The sequence below is a fragment of the Mirounga angustirostris genome, unplaced genomic scaffold (assembly GCF_029215605.1).
Source record: "Mirounga angustirostris isolate CCGP_5_RB_7025 unplaced genomic scaffold, mMirAng1.0.hap1 SCAF_6, whole genome shotgun sequence".
In the NCBI taxonomy this organism is placed as follows: domain Eukaryota; kingdom Metazoa; phylum Chordata; class Mammalia; order Carnivora; family Phocidae; genus Mirounga; species Mirounga angustirostris.
In genome coordinates this window covers 125,586,911-125,609,038 of record NW_026991714.1, presented here as the reverse complement: position 1 = coordinate 125,609,038, position 22,128 = coordinate 125,586,911, and the positions used below count along the sequence as shown (strand labels likewise).

At 41.0% G+C, this 22,128-nt stretch overlaps 1 protein-coding gene and 1 non-coding gene across 4 annotated transcripts in view; one reads left to right on the top strand and one right to left on the bottom strand.

Moving 5' to 3' along the window:
* The window catches only part of HPSE2 (heparanase 2 (inactive)), a 655,327-nt gene that overhangs the window by 507,572 nt on the left and 125,627 nt on the right, over positions 1-22,128 (top strand). For all 3 annotated transcript variants that reach the window (XM_064593549.1, XM_064593548.1, XM_064593547.1), the window contains 2 exons: positions 15,438-15,544; positions 20,605-20,719. In XM_064593549.1, coding sequence (XP_064449619.1) covers positions 15,438-15,544; positions 20,605-20,719 — 222 coding nt within the window. The remainder of the gene's footprint in view (positions 1-15,437; positions 15,545-20,604; positions 20,720-22,128) is intronic.
* On the bottom strand, positions 312-418 carry LOC123847179 (U6 spliceosomal RNA). Its single transcript, XR_006791433.1, has one exon. It is a non-coding gene; the product is annotated as a U6 spliceosomal RNA (small nuclear RNA).

Here is a 22,128-nt window from a genome sequence, read left to right as displayed (position 1 = left end):
AGACCGTGTTTGAATAAGAGATAGAATGAAAACAGGATTTGAAGTCGGATGGCTTGGGTTGGAGCTCAGGCTTAGCTGTGTAACCTTGGGTTATTCACTTAACCTCTCTAATTTGTTTCTTCATCTTTAAAATGAGGGTGCTAAGAATACTATCATCTCTCCCTTTTAGGGAGATTAGGAAATTCACATGAGGCCTTACTTTGTTAATTGCTATTGAATGCTAGTTCTTATTGCTAATATTATTGTTATTTCAGTTATTCTAGTTTTTTTTTTATTTCTTTCTTTTCTTTTCTTTCTATTTTTATTCCAGTAAAAATATGGAACACTTCACAAATTTGTGTGTCATCCTTTTGCAGGAGCCATGCTAATCTTCTTTGTATCATTCCAATTTTAGTGTATGTGCTGCCGAAGTGAGCACTATTATAGTTATTTTTAATAATAATTTGTATGACTGGAGAAGCTTCCTGCTACCTTTATCCTCAACGTGTTCTTTGCTTTTTTTCTCTTTCCTCTTTCTTGGAACCCTGGGGAATATGGTAGGTGATATTTTTGGCATCTGAAAGGCAGTGACTCAATTGCTAAAAACAGCTGTGGTTTTCAAATTTGGACTGCCACTTACAGAAGAATTCTGAAATTTCTGAGCAGTGGGCAAATTCTGGTATATGAAATTCTAAATTATGTATTCGAAAGCCAAAAAAAGACAATGTTTGGACAAGCCATTCCTTTGGATGATCTACACATTCTCTCCCTTCCATTAGAATAAGGATAATCATCTGTACTTTGGGAGACGAGTCAGGGGAAAGAGTTGAGAATCTAACAATGTAAGCAAGAGTCAGATGGGAAAGTAAGAGATGTTTAGGATACGGTACAGATGGTATAGTGTGGATACCTGGGCTGACTCCAAAACAATGACATAAGAACCAAGAAGAACCACTTTGGCTTAAGTCACTTGGACTCTATGATTTGTGTCTGCGTCTCCTAGAGGAATCAGAGGAGGAAATAACACTTTTTGATATTATTTTCAGCAATTTAATAAGCACAGGAAGGGGTTGGTGAAATCCCAGTCATAAGGGAAGTAGTTCCAAAAGTATTGTCCATATGATTACATTTTGAATACTAAATAAACCGAACAATTGGCTTCCCTAATATTTGAAAAACTCCTTCCTTCTTTCTTTCTTCCTTTCTTTCCTTCACTTGTCAACTGTTTATAACATTCTTAGTTTTTTCCAGACCCCTGAGGATAAAATGGTGAACAAGATTTGCATGGTGGTTATCCTTATAGACCTTGTGCTCTAGTGGAAAAACAGTTAATGAAGCAAGCAATGATAATAAGATGTGATGACTCTTGGAACAGGGATGTCTAGGGTGCTCTGTGAGTGCTCACATTCACTCCATGCGAGCCCGTGGTGGGAAATATCTACGTCAGTGTGTAAAAGAAGGGGAAGCCGGGAAATCCTTCCAGAGGAAGTGACATTTAGGTTAACACCTAAAGGACAAACACCTTCTAATTTATTCAGGTCTGAGCATGTGAACAGAGGACTAGTAGTGTTAAATATATATAGGAGAGGGAATGGTTTGTATGGTTCATATTATGACCATGATTGTTCTTTTGTTAATATCATCATTGCTTATGATTGACTACAATATTTAATAAAGATGAACTCTGGGGCGCCTGGGTGGCTCAGTCGTTAAGTGTCTGCCTTCGGCTCAGGTCATGGTCCCAGGGTCCTGGGATCGAGCCCCGCATCGGGCTCCCTGCTCCGCGGGAAGCCTGCTTCTCCCTCTCCCACTCCCACTGCTTGTTTTCCCTCTCTCGCTGTATCTCTCTCTGTCAAATAAATAAAATCTTAAAAATAAAATAAAATAAAGATGAACTCTTTTGAGGTCTCTTTACTTTTCCCAGTATATGTTAGTTACAAGATCAAGGAAATAGGTAAGGCAGAAGAATATTTAATCCTTTTGAAGTAATTAATAGATCAAAAAAAAAGCTTTTGTTTTCAGCCAACTTTCTGGTTTACCCACTTATTTGAGCCTCTTAGGACATGAAAGGGGAGAGGGATAAAAATAGCAGTGATTCTTGTGGATCATAGAATAACTAAAAGCACAACTAAAGGGAAAATGAGGACAATGATAATATTAACCTTCTTTTAATGAAGAAACTAGAAAATGAAAATGACATTACTAGGATAAGAACAGCAGTACCACCACAAAAACCAGTGTTTGATTCTTCCATCCATCGAGCAATGTTAAGGGCTCATTTCAGTGTGCCAGTGCCTATTTACCATAATGCCTATCATTTGGCAGGTGCTTAATAAATGTTAGCTGATGCGAAACAGGCAGAAAGGGGAAGGTAAATGAGCAGAGTAAAATAGTAGAAGTGTAAGAGAAGTAAAGTAGTGTCTTTGTCGCATTCACATTTGGATCTGCTATCTCAGCTGTTCTCCTGCAGGAGAATCTAATCTGCTGCTAACTGTGTAGCAGTGTTGAATATATAGAAATTGATTTAGGTAGCCATAAATGGGCTATGCCTACATGTAGGCACAGTAGGAAAGTGTCTTCTGGGTATATGTTTAGGGGTGAAGGAAGAAGGGTCTCTTTGTAGTTCAAAATAACATTTCAGTCTCTTTGCTAATGCCAGATATTTCATTTGAAAAAAAAAATAACTTTTCATTCTGCATTAGGAGGAGGATGCAAAATATAAAGAATCCCAGAAGAGGTAAACCACACTGGTTCAAAGTTACACTAATATCAAACAGAAGGTCCTTTCCCTAGAGCAGCTTTTGATGGAGGGGAGAAGAAACACAGGCCAAGGATGTACTCAGGAGAGGCAGAGTAGTCTAAATACAAACACCTTGGACGACATCCCCAAGCATTCTAATTTTTATGGAGACAGAAGCTCATACAATTTTTCTTTAAGAAAAAGAAAACAAAACAAATGTGCATGTTTTAGAAATATATCTGACCACATGAACACGGTTCTAGGGCCCTTCCGAGGACACCAGCAGAGGCCTGTGAGAGTAGGAAGCTGGAAGTTTGAGCTTCACCAGCTTCCCAGTAAATTAGGTTCTATGACACCACTTGGCTCTGTATCTGCAAATGGAATAGTATGACCCAAGGGATCTTCAGCTCTTCTCTTTCATATAGAAGACACAAATAATAAATAGGGGAATCTAGCTAAAAAGGTATGTTTACCACAAAAGAACTCCAAAGTTTTAGTTGTTGTCATCTTATGAACTGTATCTTCTTGATTCTTAAACACAAATACTTATAAAATGTACCATAAATTTAATAAGAGCTGGCAGGAGGCAGGTACGAGATGGGGTAAACAGCTGGCAAGTTTCTTTTGATATTGATTATGAAAGACATTCTGATTTCAAAGCCATTAAACTGTGGAAAATGCGTCATTAACTTACAGAAATATAGTAACTATATTACCTTTTAGGTTATAATGCCATTTATTGAGTACATCATATATTACTAACTCATTGAAGAAACCAGTCATTTGCTCAAGGCCACGAGTAGTAAAATCAGAATTCAAGGCCAGGCCCACTGAACTCCAGAGCTCATGCTCTTACCCAGTACACTCTTCTGCATCTGCCATACTTGTTAGCCATTTATTTTATAGCCTATATTTATATTCCTAACGACCCAGGATTAGGAAGGCTTTTAAAGAATACTGAGTGTCCTTGGTGAAAGAACATCAATTTGACCCCCTGATCAGTTCATATAATCTGGAGTGGGTGTCCTAGAAGTAAAAATTAAATGAAAGCTGTATGTTAGGTAATGTCTAATATTACCCCAGTATTAGATAGTGGAAGAGGACAGGGCTTTTCAGGGAGTGATTTGTACTCATTCACTGGACTTCATTCATATGTCTCATATGCATAGGCTTTTGGTCAATGCAGTGAGGTCCAGCTATGTGCAAGGCAGTGACAATGTGAGGGTATGTGCTGCCCATGGACACTGGGAGGAATGGCCTTGGGAACAAATAGTGGTTTGGGGCAAAAAGCTTCTTCAGGAGGAAGAGACAACTTGGGGTGACCTTCCAATTTTCCACATGGAAGTGGGAGGATTATAGGGTTTGTTCTGAGTGAGAGGAAATTACTTCTGAGGCTGGTAAAGCCTATGACTTGTCAGTGGGGAGACTGTCCAGTAAGCCTCGGGGTTGTTTCCTCAAAAAAAGAACTGGGAAGGGAGGAAGAGTCATTCTTGTGCAAGCAGCTGCTGTCTGGTCTCTCCCTCTGCTAGCGCTTATCCTTGAACATAGTCTTTGCTTTGGGACTCTGTGAAATCTTCCTTATTTACTGGAATATGCTAATACTTTCCTTGCCTTCTCTGGGACTTTATCTTTTTTGTGTATGCTCTTATTTTAATTTTACGTTTTGTTGCAATTACATACAGTTGCTTTTCTGTGGTTGGAGATCACAAGAACAGAATGCAATTTTAAATCCTAAAGATGTCACAGAAACAGAAGCCACAAATTAAAAATTGATCTGATACCAAAAGAAAATGGGTAAATATGGCACTCCGGAACAGGGAGATGATAAAAAGAAATTATAGAGAAAAAAATTAATGAAACTGACAGGAAGTACATCAGACAGAAGAAATAAATCAGGAAAAATGTGATGAGATATTGGAATGGCTGAGCTCAGAATAGCCCAGTTTGTCTAACCTAAGAAGGACATACTAAATATGGAGGCAGGTTAGTCACTCAGAAGCTTCTAGGTCACTTCAAACGAGAAAATCCAATTAGAAAGTAAATAGAACCCTGCACTGGAACTGTGACGATTTGATGTTTGCTCTTACGGTTTTGAGGTTTTAGTTATCTTCACTGAAACTCGGCCTTTTCATCAGTAAAATATTATGTCCCTCACTTATTAACCAATAAGTTATTTCATTATTGTATTATTTAACAAGTATTTAATAAGCAAAGTAACTATCAAGCAACATGCCAGGTACTTAGATATTTCTATAAGGCATGTATAAAGGGAAAAAAATGTGGCTTTCTAAAGCTGTTTATAGTATAGCAGGGAAGGCAGATAGGCAAACAGAAAATTACAGTTTAATAAGTTAAAATTAATTTAATAAGGTCAAGGTCAGAGATCAGTTTGAAGAACTTTGGAGCCCAGAGAGATGAATTAATTTTCTAAAGGTTTGAGGAGTTTCACAGAGGAGGTAACATTTGAAATAAGCCAGGAAAAAAAAAAATCAGATAACATGGATGAGGTGTGGGTAGGGGAGGGGGCAATCAGTAAAAAACTAAAAGAAGGTCATGTGGTTGGAAAATGGTAGCTCCATTATGTGTGGTGACCCATAGGTCTTGGGAGGGGGGAAGAGGCTGCTAAGGGGTCATTATGAAGGGTCTGAGATACCAAGTTAAATGAAGCCACTAGCATGTAGCCTGAGGGCTGGTGGTTCTCATCTTCATCCTGCCACGTCTAACATACTCCCGTGGACAAATCCATAAAACAGACTAGGGGTTGTGTGTACTTACTAGCTCCTTAGCTTTTTTCCTCAGGGAAACATTTCATAATTTTGGTGAATGAAAAGAATGTTATTGTGACATCTTAGAATCCATTCTTTTTATTTTTATTTTATTTTTTAAAGATTTTCTTTATTCATTCACGAGAGACAGAGAGAGAGAGAGGCAGAGGGAGAAGCAGGCTCCCCACTGAGCAGAGAGCCCGACGTGGGACTCCATCCCAGGACCCCTGGGATCATGACCTGAGCCAAAGGCAGACGCTTAAGTGACTGAGCCACCCAGGCACCCCTATTCTTTTTATTTTTAAGTAAATCATTCCTTAGATCGCTGCTTTCAATATTATCATAGCACATAGCCCAACTAACAACACAGACTTCTGTGAGCACATGATTGAGTGCTTCTGCGAGTAATGGGGAGCCAGTGAAGGTTCCAAAGCTGGGAAGGGACCTGGCAAGTTAACAAATGGCAGCATGGGGGATGAATTTGTGGATGAAGAGATTAGAGGTGGAAGATCAAGGAAGAAATGATAAGATCCAGGACTCAGGAAGGGGCAGAGAGGAAGGAGGGAGCAAAATGGAATGATCCCCTCCTCTTCTAACATAGTAGGTATGTTAGAGTCAAAAATACACAAGAGGAATGGACAGAAAGACAAAACATTACTGAACTCTCACCTGGACCTCTAGTAAATACAATAAGAAACAAAGAGGCAGGGGCGCCTGGGTGGCTCAGTTGGTTAAGCGACTGCCTTCGGCTCAGGTCATGATCCTGGAGTCCCGGGATCGAGTCCCGCATCAGGCTCCCTGCTCTGCAGGGAGTCTGCTCCTCCCTCTGACCCTCCCCCCTCTCATGTGCTCTCTCTCTCATTCTCTCTCAAATAAATAAATAAAATCTTTAAAAAAAAGAAAAAAAAAAGAAACAAAGAGGCAGGGGCACCCCCAAGAAGAGTGCTATGCATGGGTGAGGTTTAAGAAGCTTCCTGAAGCTATTTGCCTTCTCACCAGTGATTAGGGGACCAGTTCTGGTTACTCAGAGAGCTACTGCTCTTCCCAAAGTCCGGGGGAAGGTTGATTTCCAAGTAGATGAGATGCTGGAATTAATGGACTCCAGGTTCTTTAGGAGGTTGGGCCTCCTGCCAGGGCTGATTAGCCCAGCTGGCCTGTCCACTATTCCTGTTTTATTGCTTCCTTTCTCATTAAGGAAGGTGTTGGGTTTGGATAACCATAAACAACATGTCTGCTGCTATAGGGCTACCATCTCTTGCACAGCCAGCGGCTGAAACCAGGCTCTCAGGAGTCTTTGTTAAAGACTTAGGTTGCAGTTTTGGAGAAACAGGACAAGGAAGCCCAGGTTTGAAAATGTGTACATAAATGGTTATTTTCCTATTTTTCTCTTTTTCCTTTCCTAAAAAAAATCAAAGTGGCAGGGAAAATAAAACTTAAAAAAAATAAAATCAGTGTTGTTTTTCCTCATTCTCTCTTCTCTCTCATCCCTGCTCTCTCAACATAGCCACATGGAGATGTGAGGGAAGGGAGTTGGAGGCTTCCCTTCACATCAGTCTGCCCCCAGTGGGCCCAAGGAGTCTGAGCAGCCCCTGGCCACTTGCTGAGCTGTTCTGTGGGTGCCTCACACCTCCCATGTCCACTTGAGCCCAAGGGCTAAAGTCTTATGGGACAACAGAACCCTTGAAAGGGAACCGGCCACCCAGCCCCTCTCTACCCTCATTCTAGTAATCTCAACACTTGTACTTCTTCCCCGTCCCCAGGCAGCGTGTTCCTTAAAATGACCTTCATTGGCACATCATTTCTCACCAGGAACTGTACCCTTGTTCTTTCTAGTCCTGCAATTTTCTCTCTTCCAGCACAGGGAGAATCATATTTACTCAGAAAACCACAGTGTTGAACTATAGCCCTCACTTTCTTGGAGTTTCACTTTCTAAGGGAATTTTGCAGCTGGTTCCATCTGCTTTTCCTGATTTTTTTTCTCTCCTCTTCTGCCCATGTTGATTTCTTCCCCAGTCCTAACCAGCCCCCAGCCTCAGTTCCTCCCCCACATGTCACCATGATGGTCTTCTCTGCTCACGGTAGACACACAATTCATCAAACCTCTCACCATGTCCCCAAGAGCAAATGCTCAGAAAATCCTTGTTGATTTGTACCAACTACTTCCAGAGCCTTTAGTATTAATACTTTCTAGGAATCTCTCCCCTGCAGAACATCTCATAAAGCTGGTTTAGGTTGTACATAAAAGTCCTACCTCACTGTGTTTTTTGTTCATGTGGCTTCTCTAGAAAAGGACAGGAATTACTCCTGTGCTGAGAGTGGATAAATTAACTATTCTGAATGCTAATTATGTTAATGTGAATTATCCATGTGCCTTTTAAATTTTAAGCAGACCTTTCCCTGCTAGTTAGCATACATCTGGGCTATTACCTACTTCCACAAATATGTCCAAAAGACAAGCAACCAACTCTAATGTTAGATTGATCCAAACCCAACTCATGTGCTTTAGACAAGGAGAGTGGTCTAGGATAACATTCGGTTGACTTTAAGAACTTAACCAATAAGCCAGATACCTTTCCAAATGCTTTACAAATATTCAGTCATTTAAATATCATAACATGCTCTGAGATGGATATTGTTACTATTCTGATTTTACAACTAAGGAAAGTAAAGCACAGAGAGGTCACACAGTGAGTAAACCACAGAATCAGGATTCAGACACAGACAGTCTGAGGGCAAAGTCCATGCCCCTAACCACTCCTCAATGCTACCTCCCCAGTAACAACTTATAAATCGTTTACTTACAAATCCCCCTGCAAGTTGTCAGATGAACTTCTATTTATGCAGTGTCTATGTCTCTGCAGAATCTTATTTATGTACACAGTATTTTACAAATCCAACCATTTTCTGGAATCAAGTCCTCATTTAAAAGAGCTAGACAAAACCTCAATGAGATACCACTTCACACCAGTCAGAATGGCTAAAATTAACAAGTCAGGAAACAGATGTTGGCAAGGATGTGGAGAAAGGGGAACCCTCCTACACTGTTGGTGGGAATGCAAACTGGTGCAGCCACTCTGGAAAACAGTATGGAGGATCCTCAAAAAGTTGAAAATAGAGCTACCCTATGATCCAGCAATAGCACTACTGGGTATTTACCCCAAAGACACAAATGTAGTGATCCGAAGGGGTACGTGCACCCGAATGTTTATAGCAGCAATGTCCACAATAGCCACTATGGAAAGAGCCAAGATGTCCATCGACAGATGAATGGATAAAGGAGATGTGGTGTATATATACAATGGAATATTATGCAGCCATCAAAAAAAAAGAAATCTTGCCATTTGCAACGACGTGGGTAGAACTAGAGGGTATTATGTTAAGCGAAATAAGTCAATCAGAGAAAGAGAAGTATCATATGATCTCACTGATATGAGGAATTCTTAATCTCAGGAAACAAACTGAGTGGTGGGGGATGGGAGGGATGGGGTGGCTGGGTGATAGACATTGGGGAGGGTGTGTGCTGTGGTGAGCGCTGTGAATTGTGCAAGACTGTTGAATCACAGACCTGTACCTACCTCTGAAACATATAATACATTATATGTTAAAAAAAAAAAAAAAGGAAGAAGATAGTAGGAAGGGAAAAATGAAGGGGGCGAAATCGGAGGGAAAGACGAACCATGAGAGACTATGGACTCTGAGAAACAAACTGAGAGTTTTAGAGGGGAGGGGGGTGGGGGGGATGGGTTAGCCCGGTGATGGGTATTAAGGAAGGCACGTATTGAATGGAGCACTGGGTGTTATATGCAAACAATGAATCAGGCAACACTACATCAAAAACTAATGATGTAATGTATGGTGACTAACATAACATAATAAATTAAAACTAAAAAAATAAATAAAAGACCTTAGAGACAAAAAAAAAAAAGAGCTAGACTTTGAACTCCTTTTGGAATATAAGGATCTTGTACAAATTGGTGCCATCTTGTAACTAAATACTTATGACAAATGTCCTCACAGGATAGGTGACAGGAACATGATTGTCTCCTTATCTTCAATATCAGAACATTATAATAAGCTCAATACATCATAAAATCCTTCTGGTCTCCAGATCTCACTGGATGGTGATTTGCCTTTACCACTTCTGGGGTTGTTGGATTCCATATATGAATTACCTGGTAAGCAAGGCATACTTCCCTTTCCTTCTCTGAAATTTCTATCTTTCAAAATTCAAGGGGGCAGACCCCAGGCCTCATATCCTGAGCTTTAGCAAATAGACATGTGTTGGTCTTATCTAGATCTTTAGTTCCATTGTAGGTTTTCATGGCATGCTTTTATTTTTCCTGATCTCCAAGGTTGTTATTTGTATTAGGGTACTGCTTCCAATTCTTTGACCAGTTTAGTTGCCCTGTCTTAGGTCATATAACTTCTTCAAAGAGTGATAGTTTTCCATGAGCTTGTGCGTGGGCAGGTTTGAAATCAGATTGACTTCTTTGTGTGACTAGAGCACCGCAGCCTCCAGTTAAGCACTGACTCTGTGCCAGGCACTCTGCTAGGAAGTAAATACAAGTGATATCATGATATAGGATCCCTGCCTTCACAGGGAGGGACCTTTAGTAAATACAATAAGGAATAAGAGCTAACAGTTCAGGGTTTCTAAGAAGTAGTCCACAGACTCCTGGACTCCTTTGTTGGATCATAAATGATAGTTCAGAATCCCACCACCAAACTGTAACTATAAATTATTACGCTATTTAGCATTAGTTCATTTGAATTCATGCATCACCTTAGATGAACCCACATAAATGTTCATCTGCTAGGTCTATGCCACTTCGTATAACTCTCAGGATCTTCCTGTGATTGGCCTAATATTATTTATCCTTTGATCAGTAGTCAGGATCCTCGACACAACTTTGTCAAGTATTATTCCAGCTCATGGATGAGGAAATTGAAGCTCACAGTGGCCACAGAAATAACAGAACATGTTTGTCACTTCACAGTTTTCATTATATATATATATATATGATCTCATCACAGCTACAGTGATCTTGGCATAAATTACCTCATATCACTTTCTTGTTTAAATCCCTCCAATAGCTCTCTGTCACACTCAGAATAAGAAACATCCATCCTTTCTTCTCTGACCTTTTTTCCTATTTTGTTTTGTTTTGTTTTGTTTTGTTTTGTTTTTATCATGATAAGTGTACTCCTTAATCCCATCCCCTATTTCCCCCAAGCCCCCACCCACCTCCCCTCTGGTAACCATCCGTTTATTCTCTATAGTTAAGAGTCTGTTTCTTAGTTTGTCTCTCTCTCTCTCTTTTTTTCCCTTTGCTCATTTGTTTTGTTTCTTAAATGCCACATATTCCACATTCCCTTACTCACTATGCCACATATTCCACATTCCCTTACTCACTATACTCCAGATGGTCTTCTCTTGGTTCTACAAACAACAGTCCTGTATCCATATCTTGTCCTTTTCCTGTGCTGCTCCTACAGATCCATCAAGGGACTGGTTCCCTCTTCACTCAGGTCTAGGCTCAGCTACCACCTTTCAGCAGGGTGACCTGAGCACTATCTAAAGTATCCACCCCCACCCATCCTGCCAAGTCACTCTTTATCAGATTATTCTGTTTCATTTTCTTCCTAGCTCTTATTATTTCTAAATTTCTTTTCTTGGTTTACCTTTTTAAAATTATTTTATTATGTTATGTTAATCACCATACATTACATCATTAGTTTTTGATGTAGTGTTCCATGATTCATTGTTGGTGTATAACACCCAGTGCTCCATTCAGTACGTGCCCTCTTTAATACCCATCACCAGGCTAACCCATCCCCCCAGCCCCCTCCCCTCTAGAACCCTCAGTTTGTTTCTCAGAGTCCATAGTCTCTCATGGTTCGTCTCCCCTTCCGATCCCCGCCCCCCCCCCGCTATCTTTCTTCTTTTTTGTTTACTTTTTATTGTTAGTCTTTTCCCCTTGACTAAAATGTAAGCCAAAGAGAGCAGAGTCTTGTTCTGTTTCACTCACTGCTGTATTTCTCCTCCTAGAATCTGTTTGGCATATAGCAGGTATTCAATAAGTATTGGTTGAGTGAGTGAATAAATGCATTTGATAATGCCTTAATGTTTTGGGATGGAAACCCTTAGCCCCTTTCTAGTCTCATTTTTAGATATTCTCCTTAGGTAATTTCATCTCCAATGGCTTTTTATACCACTCTCACTATTTGCCTCCAGCTTGACTCTTTTTTTCTGTCTCCCATATTTGTTGTTTATGTAATTTTGACTTACATCATCAAAGATGCTCTTGACTGTTGAGGAATAGGACCCCAGGGGGATCAGCATTAATATTACAAAATGTTGATACATTTAACATTTTGTATTTAGAAGGAACTTAGATTTTCTCTACCCCCAATGCATGACTTTACATGTCGATGAAGAAAGTTCAAGAAAATAGCAAGCCCAAATCTCACAACCGGTGTGTGGCAAAACCCAGAACTTCCAGGGTACATTACTACTTCCACAGTAGTTATCTGCCTATTAGACTCTACCTCTCCTTTTGCTAATGACACCACACACACACACACACACACACACACACACAGAGTTTTATTTTATTGAGATAAAATTCACATACCATGAAATATATGCATACCCTTTAAAAGTGTGCAATCCTGTAGTTTCTAAGGTATGCATGGGATTGTGAAACCATGTATTTAATTTTAGAACATGTTCATCACCCCCCAAAGAAACCCCATATCTATTTGTCGTCACTCCCGCCCCCCTCCCCTTCATTTCCCCTCCCCTTCTCCGGCCCTAGGAAACCACTAATCTACTTTCTGTCTCTACAGACTTGCCTATTCTGAACATTTCATGTAACAGAATCATACAACATGTGGCCTTTTGTGTCTGGCTTCTTTCACTTAGCTTAATGACTTCAAGGTTCATCATGCTATAATTTTACCTTTTTGTTTTGCTTAACGCCTTTTCTCTAACTGCCTTATTTTAATATCTGTCTTTGAACAAAAATTAAACTCTGAATATCCTGGAAGCCAAAGGCAAAAAAGAAAAACACAAATATGTTACTCCACTCTAGTTAGCTATAAAGGGAACACACAGTTTCTCAGGAGCAGAGAGTTTTTGTAGCCCTACATTTTGAGGGGAACCCTCAGTGCAGCCCTGTTTTACCATACAGCTCTGTCTTTTTATCATTTAAGGTGTTTTCCTTGTTTTCTTATTATACTATCTCCGGGTCCCTTTGGGTTTGGCACCCAGAGCAGTATCGAGAAGGGAGAGAGAACGACCTTGTGGTGTCCTCAGTGACTCTTCTCTTTGTGGGGACAAGTGGGAATTCTTACTTAATTTTTTTTTTTTTAAGATTTTATCCATTTGACAGAGAGAGACACAGCAAGAGAAGGAACACAAGCAGGGGGAGTGGGAGAGGGAGAAGCGGGCTTCCCCCCCGAGCAGGGAGCCCGATGCGAGGCTCAATCCCAGGACCCTGGGATCATGACCAGAGCCGAAGGGAGACGCTTAACGGCTGAGCCACCCAGGCGCCCCTACTTAATTTTTAATAACATTCCAATTTAACCTCCACTTTTAATTCTCAAGATCTTTCTTCCATCTTTGATCACAATCCTTACTTCCATCTCAAATTTGTGGAATATTTTTACAACTTACTCCTGAAAGGGTAGAGCACTTTGCCAACCTTGATTCTAAAATAGGTCTCAAATAATGCAAATACTCTAGTAGATGCCAGGAGAGGACAAGCAGTTATATGTAGGGAGAGATGAAAAGAGGAATATGATTGTTTGCTGATGTCTGCCTCCGGGTTTGGGAAAAGGAAAGTTCTGGCATTTATGCTACATCTCACATTATTTTTTTTCTTTTTGGGGATCTGAGGTACAGAGAATTAAATTAAAATCATGCTTCTCAACTACAGCAGACTATCATCAGTTCATGCAAAGTCTTTTGTTTTAATTTTTGTTTTTGTTTTAATTTTCACCTTGATCTCTAATCTTTGCTCACATTCACCTCCCTCTTATGCATGCTTTCCTTCTGCATTTGGTACATGTCCTTAAGAGACATGTATCTTTAGAAACTATTTAGTGTTAGTGGATGTGAATGAGTAATTACATTAATATTGTGACATAAATCTCATTCTGTTGCTATTTTTTTTAACTCACCACTTCATCTTTAAAGCTAATTCATGTTGCTGGATTTACATTGACTCTATTGCTCCAACTGCTGCATAATGTTTTATGGTATGTTATCCACCACCTTTTACTTTTCCATTCCTCTAGCAATGGAAACCTGTATGGAACAATGACATAGTGAACATCCTCATACTTGTCTCCTTAGAGGCCTGAGGAAGAATTCCTTTGGTTTGTATGCCTAAGAGAGGGATTGGTGGGCCATAGGATGCAAATACACTGTTGTCTTTAGCAGCTTCCCTTGTGCATAACTGGCATCCTCTCAGTCCTACCTCCTGTATTACCTATTGCTGCAGGGATCAGAGCTTGGCAGGTGCACAGGCTGTCACCAGCTTGGCACCCATGGGATGTGGTACAACCTTGCTTCTTATTTCCTGCTCTGGGACTTCACTAAGGCAGAGATGCAGAACTCAGGGAACCTGCTCAACACTCATGCCTACACAATTAAGTGGGGGAATGGGGAGGGGCAGAGGTTAATAGTCCCAAAGCTACTCTTGACCTTTTGGAGGGTAGGAGCCAAGGGATAAGTATGTTTCCTTGAATTCCCCTGGGAGGAAGTTCTGAGACATAGTTCATAAGACTCTTACCAAGTTCCCTGTGGGGTTGAGTACAAGTTGCCAACTTGAAAACACATCCTGGTACTGGTTTTGCCTTTTCCCTAGTTCAGTCCTCCAGTTCCTCATTCCTGCTCCCTGTTATTACTTCCCAAATCAACTATCTATAGATAAGCTTTGTCTCAGGCTCTGCTTCCAGGGGCTTCCCAGAGTACAACATTATCCCTAAGTACTGCTAGACTGCTGTCTAGGGGATCTGGGCCCTAATCTGGAGAATCTGGCCAGCCTCCAACTTGGGGACCAGAGACTGGGCCATTTCAAAACTGCAGAGGGCCACCTTTTAACAAGAGGCTTTGCCTCTGCTTGGAAAGCTCCCGAGGTGGGATCTTTCATTGGTGGATCAGTGATTTTTTTTAATACTTCCTGCAGTTATTTTCAAAATGTGGTTGTGGGGTGCCTGGGTGACTCAGTCAGTTAAGCATCTGCGTTCGGCTCAGGTCATGATCCCAGGGTCCTAGGATCGAGCCCCACATCGGGCTCCCTGCTCAGTGGGGAATCTGTTTCTCCCTCTCCCTCTGCCTGCCACTCCCCCTGCTTGTACTCTCTCTCTCTCTCTGTCAAATAAATAAAATCTTTTTAAAAAAAGTGGTTGTAATATACATACATGCCCTGGTGATTATAAAATATTTCCCCCAGACATTGACCTCTGCCCTCATAATTTCTGATTTCTGATGTATGGACAGTAGACTCATCCTGGGATGTTCCATAACAGAGTATTAAGAAAATTTCCTTTTCAATTCTTGTTAATATGGAAGCATCACATGATTTATGCTTTCCAGTGAAGGGTGTTAGAGTCAGCTTATGTCCTGGAAAATGCAGTTGTTCTAACGGTCATATTTTCACTTGGATTTACTTAGGGAAAAATGATCATTTCTTTGAGTGGACATATGTCAATGTTAATGCTTGTGTGTATGTGTGTTGTGTGTGTGTGTGTGTGTGCACGGGCGCACATGTGTGTGTGTGCATGCCAGCTCACTGTGTGGGGTGAATCATCATGGAAAAAGCACAGATCATGACCACCTGGGAGCAGGGTATTGGCAGAACTCCATCAAGGGAATGTGTCCTCCTTCTCACTTGCAAACAACTTTTAAAAATCTCCTCCCCCTTCTGCTTTTGTTGTGTGAACAGGTGGTTAATACATATACCCCAGGAAAGAAGATTTGGCTTGAAGGTGTGGTGACCACCTCAGCTGGAGGCACAAACAATCTATCAGATTCCTATGCTGCAGGATTCTTGTGAGTAACACGTGCAGTTTCACTCCCAGGGACTTTGAGGAAAGGACAGTGAAGTGGTACTGCTCATTACTCTGCCCACTGGAGGGGGAAGGTTCATTTCTCACTGAAAGTTCTTTATCTGTTCCTTTGTGAATGGGTGTAACCCATGCAACAAACAGAGATGAGTGACTTCTCTAGACACTAAGATGTCAGGTACAGGCTTCAGGGCGAAGACAGTAGTAGTAATAGTGGTAGTAGTGACCATATAGCCATAAGACCTTTATTTAATAGCTATAGTTCAAAGACAGTGCCTACAACATATAATTTCTCATCTAATATTCACCATAGTCCTAGGAGACAGGTAAGAGTAAGATTGGAGGAACAGAGACAGGAGATAAGAAAAGGTAGAGGAGATTAGTGTCATAATAATAATAATTTTAACTCTATGTGCCACATGCTTTCTGAAGTGCTATCTAATAACTGAACAACCAGTGAGACAGATACTACTATTTTACAACCACCCAATGAGATAGATGTGAGAGCTTGAACTCAAGCCTAGGCAGTCTGCTTCAGAGTCTAGCCTCTTTGCCGCTACCTTAGACCTCTTTCTTTTCTGCCTCACATAGTCTGTCCACAAAAAGAAGTGGTAGACAGTCAAAGGAATCAGGAATTTCTCTGATAGGAAGATCAGCAAGGGCTTCATGGAGGAGGTAGCATTTGAGGGGGACATAGAAAGGTGACTGTACTTTCTACAGGTGGAGAGTGGTGGTGATGGTGGAGGGGAGCATTTGAGGCAGAAGGAACACTATGGGCAAAGGCACAGGGGAGGGGAAATGGGTCGTGTGATGAAAGCTTCAGGAGCAGCAGGAATATAGTGAGGACTGCAATGGGGGGGTGGTTCTCTACCAATCGTGGAAGGTTGTGAACGCCAGTCAGAGGAAGTGAAGCCTTGTTCTACACTCAGTGGCAAGCCACGGAAGACTTTGGAGGAAGAAAGAGACACCGTCTGACCTGTGTTTCCATGTTGGCTTTGGGAATAGTATGCACAAGGGTTTGGAGAGGCAAGCGATGGGACAATGGACTTGAAGGCTTCTGCAGCTATCTGGACAATGACTTTAACACCGAAGCATAAGGGGCTCTCACTGGCCTGCCAGCATCATATGGCGGGGCAGACCCCTCAGGACCACAGACTCACCAAGTGACCACTCTAGTCCCGTGGCCCTGGTTTTTTGGTCTGCGGCAAAGTCCTCCTAAGAGCTGAGCTCTGCCCTCAGCTTTGTGTTTCCTTACTAACAGCTGTTCCTAATTAAACACATGTAGTTTGCCCCCATTAAGGCAGCTTCTTGAATACATTTGTAAAGGACAAATCAGAGCGGTCAGGCAGATTGTGTTTGCAGATGGAATCCTGGCACATGCAGATGAAGATAATGAGTCCAAAAAATATATGATGGTACGCTGGGTCTTCCATGCCTGTGTTCCCAGCACCTAGCATTGAGTGGCACAGAGCAGTTGTTCGATGAGCATGGTTCCAGTGAATGAAAGGGAATGAATCAGCATTTGATACAGTGGTTCTGAGAGTCTTCTTTCAAAAATACACTCCCCACCAGGTTTCCTTGTGAGCCGTGGAGCAAGGGCAAGAAACAGTTAGGACGACAGGGGCCTCTTAGAACCAGCAGAGGAATGGCTTTTGCTCAGCCATCATAGACAGACTCTTCTGCCAGGCGAGCAAGCAGCCCAGTTGTCCTGAGTGTTTTCATGAGCATGCTTCCCTTCAGGGAATGATGTGAAATGGGAAACACTACAGCCCTTCATGGAGGGAGCTGGAGAGAGACCTGCCTTTTCATGAGCACCAGCCAAATCTCCATAGATCTCTGTGGCCACTTTGCAAATGCAGATTAACATAGTTGTTCAGGGTTAGGTTGTCGTTCAGGTATCCAGTGTGTAGTGGACACAGATCAGTTGAAAACTAGCTCACTTGGCTCCTGGTCTTCTCTCTTACCTCTTTATCACCAATTTGCTCTCCCCTCTGCTGGCAGCACCCAGCCAAGTGTCCTTTGAGTCTAGTTCTCCAAGGAGCATAAATTGCTTCCTGGGGAGAATAAAGCGTTCTAAGAAGCTCTAGAAAGCTAGCAAGATTCCTTGGAAAGAAGGCATCTTTCAGGCTTTTTTCAATATATGGCATAACAACGAGCTTACAAGGACACTTGCACATTTATGCACGAGTCAGAACTTTCTGATTCCAGCCAAGGCTTTGAGACTCTCTGATGCACTACAGACACACCCTTGGCATACTGCCGTGTCGCCAGCACCTGGTAGTATCTGCCACCCAGTCAGTAATCAATCTATTTGTGTGGAATGGAAACTCCTGGCTACAATAGCATCCTTGGTGGGATGTACCAGTTGTCTTGCCACCTTTCACTGAAAGGGAGACTTGGAACACCATCTATCTCCCCTCTCCGAGGGCTTATTATTTACAGGAGGAAGAGGATGATAACTTCCTCTCACCGTCTCACTCTGAAAAGCACAGGGAAGCAGGGGTTCTGGTCATAGTCATTTTGAATGCTCCAGGCCCTGGATGTGCATATAGGATGTGGGTTTGGAAAGGAGGATGCATCTTCTTCCCTCTCATGTTAGAGTTCTTTCAAAAACTACCCATACTAGCAAAAACACCCCCCAGGTTTACCAGTTAACATTAGTTTGTTGAGTATATATTCTTTGCACATCACTGTTATAAGAAGGTCTATCGAGGTCACAAGTAGGAATTTGATACCATTCCTATAAATGAGTATACAGGTATTTGCATACCCAGTGCTTTACAAATGACTCACATGTTCACACAGGCATTTTTGTGTCTATCCTCAGTGCTGAGAACAAGGCCTTGCATTTACAGCTGATTAATTCATGTTGAATGAGTAATGAATGAATGAGCAAATGGGATATTTTAAATACCAAAATACAGTCCTGTATGGATATCCAGCTGCTGCTAGATGTGATAATGCATTTACTCATCATTTTGTTTCTTTGTTCAGCAAGCATAGGGATAGAAGGGTGAATAAGACATACTTGCTTTTATAGGTAAATATTTGTTAAATATGGACTCTGTCGTATTTGTTGCATTGGTGGAGAGAGCACTGATTTAGAGCATCAACCCAGAATTCATGTTATAGTTCTACCCCAGGATATTTAATACTGTATCTCAGTATTAGTATATATTAACTTGTTAGTTATATAATTAATTAGTTATATATTTAGCATAACTAAATCTGGTATCCTGATTTCACAGGGTTGGTAAATTCCAAAGCAATCTTATGTCCCAGTCTGAACAACAACAGCAACAACAAAAGTTCAGTTGTATTATTGTCAGATTTTCTTTTTGATTTAAAATTTTTGTTTTGCATTTTGCTTTGTTTTATTTTGTTTTTATAATTCTAATTATCAGTAAATATTTGTTAGTTTTTATGAGAACAAAATACAATTGTCAATGTGAAAAAGATTTTAAAATGTTAATAATATCCATTTATAATATAAAAATTAACAATGCTTTTTATTCCCATAAGGAAAAAGTTTAATTCTACAAGTCACTGATTTGGAGTTCCATATGGTTTCAAATTTGGGAAATCATAGTTATGCATTATTTGTCCCTAGTGTGCTGAATGGTGATTCTCAAAGTTCCTTAAATCTAATTTTATCCAGATCAATTTCAACTTAACAAAGAGTACGAAGCACCTACGTGTGCTAGGAACTGAGGTGGATATTTTGGGTACAAAGCTAAAACCTGTCTGTTCTCAGTGAGCTCCTAACCAACTGGGGGACAGCAGAGAAATAAGGAAGTAATTATCGTGGGCTGGCAGAGGGTATAAATAAGAGTTCTGTGAAGGTATAGAGGAAGAAGGTACCACTGTTGGCTGGGACAGCAGAGTTTGGAAGAAGACACTTGACTTGGAGATGAACAGATGGGAAGAAATTTGCCAGATGAGGTGAGGTGGGTTAGAGGAGGAGAGAAAGGGAATTCTAAGCAGAAGTTAAAACATGTATGAAGACTCAGGTGAGTATGTGAAAGCATGGTGAGTCTGGGCAGCCTAGTGTAGTTATAGGTGGCTTAGAAGCAGGGAATGGAGTTTAGGGTGAGAGAAGAGGGGAGAAGAGGTACAGAAGAAGGCTCACATGTGTGCTCAGGAAAGATTGTGAAACACCTTATCTTTTATACCGTAAGACTGAAGCTCTCAGTCACGTTTATTATATATATATAATTACAATTAGAAATTTCCCAAAGTTTTAGAAGTAGGAATACAAAGAGAAAATTAAATGAATGAGTAAATGAGTGAACAAATTGAATGCATAAATAATAAGGGCAGAGTTAGTGGTGGTGTTGAAAGAACCAAGAGGGCAGTATTTTTGAAGGATAGCATGCCCCGGAAAGTGGGTATTTGGCATAGTGGAGTATGTGATTACGTGTGAGCAATGCAGGTCCTCCATTATGATGTGTGTGATGGTAGCATAGTTGAAGCTCTGCATGGTTAATTATAGTACCAAGTAAAATTATTGCATTGACTGCTGACAGTGATATATGAGAGATGCAAATGGCTGGACCATTCTTGCCTAGGTCATAGGTGTATGTGAGTTAGAGTCACATGAAAGGTACATGTACAGGACAGGGTGCAAGCAGGGGAGTTTGAGTGATGGAAAGTATAGTGTCTATGCTCCTGTGATTGTGTGTCCTGTGGCCAGGGGGTGGGGAGGGTGATAATTAGGCTTACAATGGCTAGGGTATTCATTTTATTTGTTAGTATTACAGGGATAAGATAAGTCATTAGCAACAAGATATTTTATGACAAGGGCAATTCATTTTACTCCCTTGGACCTGTTTCTTTTCCTATAAAATGAAGAGGTTGGATTTGATAATCCCTAGAATGTCTTCCAGCTGTGTACTCAATGCTTAAAATACTATCTTCTCTTTTAAAGTACTAGGTAAATTTCATGGTGGGTATTGGTGATATGTGTGTGTGTTAGGCAGTCCCTATAGAGCTTATTATATGCAATTTTTAAGATGTATTGATGTAGCATTTTTCCTGCTTTTTTAGATGGTTGAACACTTTGGGAATGCTGGCCAATCAGGGCATTGATGTTGTGATACGACACTCATTTTTTGACCATGGATACAATCACCTCGTGGACCAGAATTTCAACCCATTACCAGTAAGTGTGAGATAAAGATTCCCAACTCCTCTTCCATGTCCCTCAGTTATTTGACCATGCCTTGTTCCACACTGAGAGAATTTTTCTCCTCCCTCTGTAACCAGGTAATTTTATAAATTGGACAGAAGTATTCATGTCTTTGTTCTCTTGACCCATTTCACAGACTTTTGGCTTCACTACACACACACACACACACACATCTATGTGCACACACGCATATATACATATGCATGTGTGCATATACATACATACATTTATGTATTTATTTACTACTATTATTTTAAAAAACTTTGTGCAGTTGAGATTCCACATCTACTTGTGGCCTGTTTGAACTGTGCTTGAGAGTGAATTTTTCCAGATTATTTTCTTTTAATGCTAATAGGAGACATTAGTTAACGTCAGATGCAACATGTTGAAAGCAGATGGGAGCGTGTTGGCCAAGATCAGATGCAGTAGGAACCCATCTCTTAGGGAGTAGCTGAAGTGCACTTGCAGTTAGGTGTTGATCCCTATGTGACAACGAGGGGATTTGCCCAGGACACCAACTTCCCTAGGAAAGAGAAGGGAAGGGGAGGCTAAAGAAGACTGGCAAGAGCAGTGATTTTGGTTTGTTGGGTGACAGTATTGACCTATCAGAGAGATCCCACTTCGTCCAGAGAAGCTGCACTCATCAGAAATATTACGTGGGTCATCTTTTTCACAGACATCATGGTCACAGAGAAAGGTCAGACTTCTCTCACTAGCTCATAGACTGTCAGAGCTGGGATTCCCCTTTGAGGAGATCCAGTTGCACCTCCTGTAACAGAGGAACTGATAGTCTGAGTAGAGGGGAGAGGAAGATATAGAACCAGCTCTAGAACCCTTGCATGTGCCCTAGTCCAGTACTCTTCCTACAAAATTACTCCTGCCCTTGGATCCACAGTAAGCAAATCCAACTGGAACCAGTGAGTGTTCCTGTCATTTGCTTCCCTCTGCCTATTTCTGCCCTGCATTCCCCTCATTTTCACTCCTACCCTGAGCCAGGAGGCTGGTTTCCAAGCCCAGAACAGAGAACAATTTGGCATCCAATGGTACTATTTCCGTGTTTCAAAAGAATCCCTATAGATTAGAGGATGAAGTAATTATTGTATCACTGATTGTACATGACTCCAGTTAAGTCACAAATACTAGAACTGACTGGCACAGTTGCTTTTATTCACAGGGCCAGGCTACCTCTCTCAAAGTGTGGGGGGGGGGCAGGGGGGGCTAATGTACAGTGGAGAGGAAATTTTCAGGTTGGAACATATGTTTTTTTGTTTGTTTGTCTGAGCTTATAAACCTGTGGAGATAAAACAAAATAATAATTAGAAAAGTCTCCGTGAAATGTCAGCATTAAACAAATACAATGTCACACAAAAATAAATATTTAT